The 11,752-nt window shown below is 36.2% G+C and overlaps 1 protein-coding gene across 2 annotated transcripts in view; it reads right to left on the bottom strand.

Annotated features, from left to right (window-relative positions):
- Window positions 1-965: 965 nt before the first annotated feature.
- The window catches only part of LOC149927275 (thyrotropin-releasing hormone receptor-like), a 153,265-nt gene continuing 142,478 nt past the window's right edge, over window positions 966-11,752 (bottom strand). For both annotated transcript variants that reach the window (XM_090158211.1, XM_090158210.1), the window contains exons 4-5: window positions 6,472-6,834; window positions 966-1,748 (exon numbers count right to left, since the gene is read on the bottom strand). In XM_090158211.1, the coding sequence (XP_090014337.1) occupies window positions 1,632-1,748; window positions 6,472-6,834 (480 nt within the window). In that variant the 3' untranslated portion in view covers window positions 966-1,631. The remainder of the gene's footprint in view (window positions 1,749-6,471; window positions 6,835-11,752) is intronic.

Here is an 11,752-nt window from a genome sequence, read left to right as displayed (position 1 = left end):
GATTTTTTAAATTGATACGACGATTATCAAATATACTTTTTAGATCACGTTATCGGCGAGGCTGCTTTTCATACCGACAACAATTTCCGACCGCCGGATTTATGAGCTAATGACACCTTATAAGCGTTACAGTCGAAAACGGGCGCGATCTCTATAGACGCATTCACATATTGCCTACAGGGAAATATGCAAAAAGGGGCGAAATCCACCCGAGGTACCTTCCTATTTAATAATGTTTGAGGTAGATGGCGACACTATCAAGTTTATGAAAAACAAACCTCTTTAAAAAGTTATTTATTAATTACTAAATTATAGTACTTTAAATTCTTATTAAAAATATATAATTTTTGTAAATTAAATTAACAATTAATTTTAACAGTAGTTAACACTCTCCGCCATAGATGGCACTATAATACAATTTTAAACTATCCAATCAGGGAAGATAATTTTGTATTTTCAATCTCCACTAAAAACTGAAAACTTTCAACCAATCGTTGAAAATCAAAATTATGACGTCATGTTGCTATCAGAGTGTCATCTACTAACAAATAACGCCATCACCACGTTACCTCGGATGAATTTTACCCCTTTAAAGTTGTCTCTGCCTCTTAAAAATTGTAAATCGATCTATAATTATTTCTGAGCTATTAATTAGTAAAGCTTCCCGAATTCCAGAAACTGTACTCTGTTTTGAATGGTAGTTAAATAACGAATCAAGAGATGGCTGAAATTTCGTTACAAAATGATAGAAATTTACAGTAGGTTGAATCTCTGGTATATTATTCCCTACCTAGGCAGTGGTATCGGATTTTGGTATTATGATCCTAAATATTATCTGTAGGGCGAAATGATTTAAAATGAAATGCAAATGAAGTAAAAAACCTTAGACTGTAACTTCCTTTAAAGCAATATCGATTTGGGCCGAACTTCTTGTTATTATGTTATTTATAATTTTACGTCTCGATTTTTGATAAAGCTCGGCTTCTGTATAAAAAACTGGCACTATGAAAAGCAGCCTAACCACAGATAATACATTGTAACAATAAAATTTTTTCTTATGAAAATATACAAATCTGTCCTTAAAACATTTCTTTTCACTTATATTTTCCATACCGACGTACCACATCCAAAAGGTCTCACGGAAAATCGCGTTTGTACAGGAAGTAAGAAAAAATTAGCCAAAGAAAGAGAAAAAAGTTGGGTTAATTGGAAGTTGTCGTTCGCTTCGGTGGCGCGCACGCAAACTCGTTCTACACCAGCGACCCGCAATCTAATAGCTTCTCTTTTGAGTGGTTCAGCACGCAATTAGCAGCCTGGCGCCACCACTTAATTTAATTACCCGAGTCGCGTGTGGTTTCTTTCTCCGCTGTCACACAATTTCGATCTTTTCCAAGTTACAATGATTACCCCAAAACTTTCTCGAAGAAACAGTAGGATAAATACAACTGTTTTGGGTTTTAACGTATTCCGCTTTTATCCGCACTCGGTTGGAAATTCCCATCTTTGACCTTCAAATTGCACCAAACAGCGCGATAACAAGGACACGTGAGTTTTTCAGTGTAGATTGGAAATCTGTTTTTGAGGCTTTCCCCAATGATTGTTCGTTACCTTCCTTAGACAGAGAAGAGATTTCATACCTCGGGGGAGTCCGAAGAAGCCCGTGATGTCCTGCTCTCGTACGGAGTCAGCTCCAGCTGCTGGGAGGAAATTCCCTCCGAAGAGAAATGTTGACTTCGAACGGCCCTCGACTACAAAAGGAAAAAGATAACACTGAAAAATCCATAAATCAAAATTTAATATCATATATAAGACAACTACTCATAAATCTCTATGTAGTGTCCTAAATATTATTTCCCTTAAAAAATACCATATTTGGTTTTTACAGATCCTCGCCATATCTCTTTCGCCGCTCCGTTGACCCGAGAATTTATTTATCAGGACCATAGCGTACTTTTAAGAAAACGTTTTTTGAACTTGACTATAGGGCTCACGTTCGCAAATAAAATTTCGGTTTCTAAAGCCATGAAATTGCCAAGAATCGTATAATTGTGCGCAACGCCACTCGGTAAAAATTCAATTTAGGCATCGTTCGATCGGTAGTAGTTCCTATACAATCAATACCAGTTCCACCAAATAAATTTGCAACGTATAGGTCTCCGCGAAACGCCGATTTCTCATTAATGCGTCTAGATAAAAGTGTAATTAAGAAGTCGTTCGTTGGTTCCGATATCTAACCATTACGGTAGTTTAATCTGGAAGCCATATCAATTTGAGAAAACCAGGGGCCCATAAGAAAGGGACAAAATGTTTAAATACTACATTGATTAATAATAAATAAAGCAAACTCCCAGGCACAAAATATGTTTGGGTCATCGGGAGCAAATAAAATTGGGCACTTGATTTCTTAGAAACCAATTGATCAATAAATGTTAATGATACATCAATTTTGGCAATCAGGGAGCCCACAAACATTGGTCATTGAATTTCTCCGAATCAGTTGGGTCAAAATTGTAATTGATACAATAATCGATCGGAAATATATCACACTCACGAGGGCAAAACCACTTTGGAAGCCCATAAAATTGAGCACTTGATTTCGCTGAAACCTATCGGTAAGGTATTGTAAGTGAATTGATAGGAAATTTAGAGTCCTAGCAATCGCATTTTCCCCAAATTGTTGCTCTTGACAGGACTGCTGGTACCTTTTGAATTTAGTGGTGGAGTGCATATTTGGTTGTTCCGTCCAGTTGGAGAAGGTCGACGATCAGGCGATAATTACTGCGCGATCTTGTCCACTTACACTATAAGGACTCGGTCTTAAACTCGCCTTTTGTCTCAAATTTGAGACGAGCCTGTGCAGCTATATGTTGCGGAACATATATTGTAAAAATATCAAAAGGAATGTTGAGATATTCATGACCCTCTTTAAAAGCTCCAATTTCGGACGCATAGTACTATAGAATGCCGTCTTGTACATAATTAAAATTAGATTTACAGCGTTTAATCATACGCCATAAAAAGTTTTAATTAAAACAATTAAAGTCTAGACTTAATGCGTTTGACAAACGGCGCCGTACCAGCTTTTCGCCAAAATATGTGACGCTATTTTAATTGTTTCAATTAAACATTTTTATGACGTACGATGAAAAGTTACAGTTCTTATTTAATTAAATACTTGTTTGGAGTATCGAGATATAAATATCCTTCGTACATATTAGGTTAAGAGGTCAAATTTCGAAATTTCTACAGTGTATAATGATATCGGACGGCCATTCGTAAAAGACATTCAACGTCCCTGAATCGCGAAATCCAAGGGGTAAGTAATTTAATAAGAGACCCAGACACTGGTTCCCGGAATTCCATTGATTGGCAACGGAATTTTGAAGTTGATTACCGTAGGATGAAATTGAAATGAAGCGAGCGAAAGAACCTCGATAACAAGGCGACAGAGGGAGCCACCGGAGGAAGGAGGGTGCGGCTTGAAACAACCTTGTAACATATGTCAACGACGAGTTAAACGAGCAAAAGCTCTAGTTTTCTTTTATGAACTAAGAATACAACAGCTGTCTGCAAAACTCGCTCTCATTGAAGTATTCGCTTAACAAGGAACCCCCAACTGCGCGAATCCTCCTGCCCCCATGCCCCCTGCCCCTGTCCCCACCCTCGTGAGCCAAATTAATTAGTGGAACTAAGGTCGGGGGTCAGCCTGGAATCGAGAACAACAATATTCCCAAGACTCGCGAGTGCGCAAAGCCGTCAAGAAATCTTCCAAGAACTTTATTTTAAAAACAGAGCATTCTTAGAAATCTTCAAAGAAAACGAAAGATTTCTTGACAAATTGTCGCTAATTTGTAAACTCTTTCCTTTTAATGACTAGACGAGGAATAATAACTCTTGACCAAAATACCTAATAAGAATAATTGTCAATACACACTCAAAACTTACTGTTGAAAAACAGCAAATCCGGTTTATAATTTACAGCAAGGTGCAGTTGAAGTGGGTTAACAGCGGTTTGTCGTAAAATTTACAGCTTTCTGATGTATTTTGAAGAAAACAGTAGCGACTGTAAAAATTCATATTCGTACGGTTTTTAAAATGACAGTTATATTAAAATTAACAATATGAAACCGTGGTTGACGTTTTACTTCAAAAATGCGTAAAATTTACCACACGTTGCTGTTTTTTTCTGTTATAAACGGCAAGCGCTAGTATATAAAACAACTAATTATTATTTAGTTGTCAAAACATTTTTTTAAATCGCACAAGAAGTTTTAAATATAATAATATCCGATAAAAATATTTTTATATACTCTTTTGTATAAGTAGCACCCCACGCAAAATGCTATATTAATTACAACCCTTGTTCATCGTGTGCTTAATAATTTGAAACCAAGTTAATAGTTTACTTTTCTTTGGTTTTCCCTATAACTCTAAACCACAAAGGCTCGAGCTAAACATGATTATCTAGAGTTGTAGTCATTTCTAATATTTACGAATAAGTTTTTCTAATAAATAATGAAAATATTTTGTCAAGATTTTTGTTATAATAATTGGTAAAAAGATTAGGTGTTTCTATCATGAATTGATTAATAAAATATTTGAAATCTTTTAATTAGGCCTAAATCAATGTGATATTGGTCTGATCCGTAAAATGTTTGATGAAATTATAAGATTGTGATAGGTTCTGTACTAAATACGTTTGATAACTAGGGCAAACACTGGAATTTTACCGTATTAAATACGTCTGGAATGAAGGTTAAATAAACAGCAATACTCTGTAAATATAACTTTATCTTGCTGTATTTTTAAACAGCAGAGTGTCCAGTATATTTAACAGGAAGCATGACAATAAAGAAAACAGTCAGAGTTGGTTGTGAAATTAACAGCATTCTGCTGGCCAGCATCTATGCTGACCGCAGATTACTGTAAAATTTACAATAATATTTTTCTGTGTATAACCGCGCCTGGTCTAAGCCCGGTTTTATAGGCCTCGTCTGAAATGAGTATTCGTAATTGTTTTTGCTTAAAAGTAGAATTTAGATCCTGACGTCTGCTAGTGGGTATTATTTCCGCCTTTCCCGCACGCAGCAATCAAAAGATGCGAATTATTTATGTCAGTCCTTCAAAAGCGCATCAAAAACAGGAATATACGAAATTATAATATACTTCTGTCAATATTGTGAAATGTTTTACAAGGCTTACAGATATTAGTCGTATTGAAATTGTGAATAAAATTAGCCAATAATTATTTGGTGAGGGGGTTGTGGTTAGACATTTCTGATTTTCAGGGAAGGACGTACATAATTAAGTGATTGTTGGCTAGCGTGACTCGAACAGTTTTCCACCAGCTTCCTTCGCATTGTAACCCTGCCAGACGGCATTAAAAATTTGCTCGATGACTTAGGTCGATCGAGGTGGCTTGGGTATTAGAATAGCTAATTATTAAATTTTATAGACGTTGACTTATTATAGACGTAGAATTGCGGTATTTATTGCACGTGGAAGCTGGTTTAGTTAATAACTTTATATATAACAGCGCGGTTTTAGCGAAACCAAACTTATAAATGTATTTTCAATAAATACCACAAATTGAATAACCCATGAAAACTATTTTCAAAAATTGCAACGTGAAAATAAAATACAAATTTTAAAATAGATTTGGTCAAATTTCTAACCCAGTGACAGCGTTAGGTTGTAGGCAAGGAATGCTTTGGCTTACCCTGAAATTTTTAAGTGGGGCCCAAAACCCTATCCTAACCATCTATCCTAATAAATACGAATTATTATTCCTTTTCTTTGGCTAATGGCTGTTTAAATTTTGATCGATTCATGTAAATTATCCAATTATTATTATTATTTATAACATCTTATAATAGAAAGGTGCAAGTTAATTAGCTGTCTGCAGTATCTGGAAGGAATTTATTTTTTTCTTTACCGTCGCACGGCCAACTATGAACATGAGTTACCGAATCGAAGTTGGCTGTGATATGGTAGTCACGTGATTTAGTTTTCCCATTTTAACAAGTTGGTTAAGACCAAATTTACTTTATAGTTCAGCTAGCGACTTTTAATGCCTTTAAGCAGGTGACCGTGTTACAAGCGTAGGAGTAGGGTAGCAAGCCTTTCACGCGACGCGACAATAGGTCCATTAACAAGTTTTTATGGAAAGTGGAAACCAAAGAACTTGTGGAAACCCCTTTTGATCAGTGGGGAGAGAACTTGCAAACTCAACGAGGAAGAAGTGGTTCCGAGTTTTCACCCAGTGCCACAAGTTGGGATCGAACTCGGCTCCTCTTGCTGCGCCATTTTACGTTCTACAGAACATCATTAACAGGAGCATATAAATTGAAATTTTAAGTATAAATCCCAATATTTTGCTAGCTATAGGAAATAAATGTCCCTAAAAATTCTTGTAAGAGTTAAAAATAAATACAAATATGGAGCCCTTTTCTATTTTTGAGGCGTACTTACCGATTTATTATGACCGTTGTTGAGGGTGTGCGTGACAGTGGTCGAAGGAGAAGCCCCGGCCCCGGGTCCGGCCACGCTGGTGTAGAAGGTCTGCGTGCGGTTTCGGTCGCGGGTGCTCCTTTGGCCCGGGCGGTGTCCGTTGCAGGAGAGCATGCGTTTGAAAGCCCGCCGGAACTTGACCGACATGGCGTTGTAGAGGATCGGGTTGATGGCGCTGTTCATGAAGATCATCGTCTTGCAGAACATCAGGAACCACAGCTCCATGTAGCGGTGGTCCGTCAGCGAGTTGTACACCACCAACAGACGGTACGGCAGCCAGAATATCGCGAACACGGCCACCACCACCACCAGCATTTTCACCACCTGCCAGAGAGAACCAAATTGGAAACTTTAATAGCCAGATTCGCGAATAGAGCGTTCTATAAAATCAGTGTGGTGTGCTTTCCCCCCTTTTGAGTTCGGAGGAGGTGAAGGTTTGGCCAGTTTTTCGTGTGAGAGAAAAATATTTATCTGGCAAACCCGTAAGAAATTGAGAGCAGTCGATTTTTAGGAGTAGAGTAGTTGCTAGCCTAGGCTTCACTCATTTCCGGCTTTCCGCGCCGTTTTTCTTATTTTAAATGATTTTTGAATTAAATGTATGATGGAAAATAAGCAAAATAATAGTCCCAAATCCAGGGTTTAAAAAGAAACTTAGATCATGAACATATTCTTCGCCCCAAACATACTTCAACACCTAGGGTCCCTCCTACAACTCCTAAAAGGTACGTCTCTATAATAGTCATATAAAGACAGGACATAAGCCGAATTCTCTTAAACCAAAGAATAACAAAGGTTGCTAGTCCTGCTGAACTAGCTCTATAGTCTGTATGAAACGTTTGGCCGGTTTTGGGCCGATTTTATAGAACGCTCTATTGCGTACGGGCAAACAAAGATTTAGAGGGAAGTTTTTCGAGATTAGATTTTCGCGCTTTTATTTCCTCTAGCTGGCGCCAAATTAGGGGAAAACCTACGAATGTTAAGATTTTTTGATAGAATAATTTGAATTTATTCCGCCAGTGTCTGTTTGTTTATCTCTTAATGTTGACACTTTAATTTTATAAAACCCACTTTTCAAATTTCCCCCTAGACAACGATCTTAATTTTAACTTCATCCTTTCACAATCCTTTTGTTTAATTAAAATTTAATCCATGCCTATACTAAATATATAATCTTTAAAAAGTGTCACAATGTACATGTATTTTAGTTTTGAAATACACTCAGAAAGGCGAATAAAAAGACTCAAAGCGATACTTTTGAAAACTAACAAAATAAACAAATTAATGCATTTTGCTAAATATGTAATTCTATAGGAAAAGCAATTAACTCTAATGTAATATATATATATATATGTATATATATATATGTGTGTAGTCAGTCGCTCACTAGGCACGTACGGTATGCATTTTTAAAACGAAGCAAACACTTTGGAATTCTTGAGGTTTACATCTAAAAAGGTTTCGTGATTTTCCCAGAGAGGTTCCTTATCCCGAACGTGCGTTCTCGACCGATTTCGTTTTCAAAATGTTTTCCCCCATTTCATACGCGTTTTTCAATATCATCTCGTAAACTTTTAAGGCTTGAGTTGTATAGCTTATACAACTTGATTATATTTCGTGACAATATGCAAATGGTTACCCGGTTACTGTTTTATGTAAGGCTTCCAGCCTATTAACAGTGAATAGTTGCGGTACCTGATCTGAGGTAATAATTACGATAGATCAGATATTAGATTATCCGCATATACGTTCACATATTATCAGATCAGTCAGGAATCCATACCTCTACTTGGAATGCTTATTCTGCCGTATCGCGTATGGTAAGATCACTCTGACGGCTTTGGCCCCTTTGCGCGCGCTCCCTTCTCACGTTGTTGTTTGTTAAGTTAACATGTAGTGACGTCAAAAAACCCATCAGCCACATCGAGACGCAAATCTGCCGCGATAAGCATTCCAAGTAGAGGTATGGATTCCCGGATCAGTTGATAAGGGTCAAAATGCAAACCCGACAGTTGAAACCTGAAACTAACCTGAAGTCATTGCAAACCGACTGTTCCACTAACTGCATCTGTTCGATAAATTTTAGCAGATCAGTTCAGCTCGGTTAAATGGTATAATGAATCGAATACAATTTTAAATCATATGGTTGGGTGCGAGGAATATAATATAATAATATATAGTAACCTGATCCGCTTAACTGATTACCTTCAGGTATCTGAGAATTACGAGAATCTGATTCTTATTCGATTCTTACTGAGGGTCTGTTTGAACAACGACAAATATTAGTCACAAAACGGGCCTAAAAACTGACAACATTCAGCAAGTTGTTTGGAATTTCCAGGAAACGATGCCCGATAAATCTTAACCCTCAGTCTTACTAAAAGTACCGCTACATGTTACGATCTAAAAAGGATATAAATTATTTTGATAAAAGCAAAGAAAATGCAATTTTGAGATCAGTCAACAAAGGCTTATAGAAAATTGAAAGGCATACCAAATGAAAAATAACTCTTGCGATGGCAAAATATTTTACGAATTAATAAAATGGAACGTAAAATTTATTATTTTAAATATATTATTGACAGTAACTGAAGGTAGCTATTTAAAATTTTGAGTCATAACGATATCAAGCCAACCTGCGAATTGGCCATTTTGTATTACGGTACTTATGTCGCAAACAATTACGGTTTCCAATCATCAAATGTAATGTAAAGTAATAATGGAGCAACCATTATTATAGTGTTTCTTTGGAAGCTAATACTTCGGCTAATATCGACTGTCGCGCTCCGTTTCGAAACTAACACGAAATAACACTTAAATCGATTTCCAATATCGTTTCACTCCGAATAAAAAAGATTTCTTTGTATTTGTACCTTTGAAACACTGGCGGGAAATGCTGTTCAAGCGAATTGTATTTTAATAGCTGTTTTGTTATATATTCTATATTGTGTAAATTGAAAAATAAAATAGGAATTGTATGAGATAATTCAACCAGTTTCTGAAAGAACTTTGTAAAGCAATAAAACAGGTGACACCAAACACCAAGCGTTGAACGTCCACGGAGCTTTCGAAACTTGTAAAAGCCTACACGTTGGCGTTTAGGTGGACGGAACTTAGTCCCTCAAAAGAATTGCAGCCTCTGGCTATATTCTTTCTTTTTGTAGAAATTGCCCCTATTTTAAAGTCCAAAGTTTCAATATATTTTCCCCGTTTTCTACACTGGAAATCAATAATTACCTGAGATAAAAAGCACGAGAAAGACGAGAGTCAAGAGCCTTTTATCAATACTATCGGCTAAGGTTTATTTTCGATATAAGGTATATATATTAACATTCGAAATGTACGTGTCCCAGTCGTAGAAATCGCTTTCTCGAGTACATGTAGCTTCAAAAATATATACGGAGCTAGAAAGAGTTTTTGCACAACCCTTATCGGAAGGAGGTTGAAAAGGGAAATCCGAAGTTTATTCACTGCGACAAAAGTTTCTTCCTTTGACTTGTAGAGACTTCTATCCAGGATCTAATAAAGAATGAAAGAAAGAAGGGGTGGGCAGACAGGAATCGGACTTGTTCAGTTGCTCAACATGAACTTACGATGTTCCATTCCCCGCCGCGATTGAAGTTTCATAAAAAAAAATATTTCGGAATTGGATAGAAATCGAAAAGTTGTGGTCTGGTTGGAAGCTGTTGAACCAAAATAAAAATGCTATGTGCTAGATGGTAGGACTGGACCTGTTAATGTTTAGTAACGTTTCAGGACACCAGATGGGGATAGGACATCCGCTGCATCGGGCCGTATTGTTAGAGCCACGCTCAAATAAATTGTCTTATTAAATTACCGTTCAGACTATACAATTTTATTGGCACAAATTAGTTGTTTCTATCCGGTAAACCAATGAATTGAACACCCTATGCTGTTCGATATTTTCCACCAAACAACGCTTTTATTTTGGATTTTTGTGGGCCGCTATATTAGGTTTAAGCCCAGTTCACACTATACAATTAATTGGGCCACTTAATTGAAACCAACTAATTGTAAGCAAGAAAATTGAATAGTGTGAACAGAAAAATTATAACAATTTTTCCAACTTTTTCTGTTCACACTGTACAATTTTCTTGCTTACAATTAGTTGGTTTCAATTAAGTGGCCCAATTAATTGTATAGTGTGAACTGGGCTTTAGTCTGCTAATTCCATTAAACGCTAAGCAGACGACGGTCATGCGTTAGTGAAGTTACGGTATAGCTTAATTTTATGAGTTGACCTATCCGAAAAAAGTTGCGAGTTGGTCCACCAAAAGGTGTACCAACGTTTGCTGTTCACATTGCTTAATTCACTGCCAATTAGTTGGACAAGTTTGGTGGCCAAACTAAAGCCCAGTTCACACTATACAATTAAATGGGACGCTTAATTGTTTCCCACTAATTGTATTCAAGAAAATTGTATAGTGTGAACAGAAAAATTGTAACAACAACTCCCACTTTTTCTGTTCACACTATACAATTTTCTTGCTTACAACTAGTTGGATACCATTAAGTGGTTCAATTAAATGTATAGTGTGAACTGGGCTTTACTGTCCTTTAAGAGTTGTATAGTCTGAACGCCCCTTGAGAGACGGCACACTTCAAAAGATCATTTTTTAATTAATTAAAATCTCGGCCGCAAAAAAAGCAAATTTAAAAATCACAGTTTTACGTGTTTAGAAGTGTTGAAACTGTCATAAATTAGAGAAACACAGAATCTATAAAGCGCTACAAATATCGGTGGCTAAAGTGTAACTTAAAACATCTATTTTCTATAATACTGTTTATAAAATAATAAAGCACCTTAATTTCAAATAAGGTCTAAACAAATTTTAAACTATTATCTATTTCACCAAATAAAACCAACCTCATCCATTTATCTTACGCCCTTCTCAATGTATTTAAAAATTATAAAAAATTTATGATTTTGAGTAGGCCAAGTGTAAGATTTTTTTTTAATAACTAAAGTGTCGATCAAAAAATTTCTCTGCACAAATTCGAAAGTACATATAGTTGTATCTAAAACAATTATTCTATTAAAAACCAAACGATAGAGAAACTAATCTCAAAATAGCAATACATAAGTTGTAACGGGATCATGTAAATTCGGTGTACTTTGCCGCACGTTAAATTCGGTGCATATCATTTTATTCTAAAGCTAATTCGAAGCTTCTCAAGAAACTGTAAAAGGAATTATGCTGGACTTTGAAATTGCTGCGCCCAA

The sequence above is a fragment of the Leiobunum rupestre genome, chromosome 9, assembly GCF_980474605.1.
Source record: "Leiobunum rupestre chromosome 9, qqLeiRupe1.1.hap1, whole genome shotgun sequence".
In the NCBI taxonomy this organism is placed as follows: domain Eukaryota; kingdom Metazoa; phylum Arthropoda; class Arachnida; order Opiliones; family Sclerosomatidae; genus Leiobunum; species Leiobunum rupestre.
Note: the sequence above shows the minus strand (reverse complement) of the source record. Positions and strands in the feature narration are given on the sequence as shown.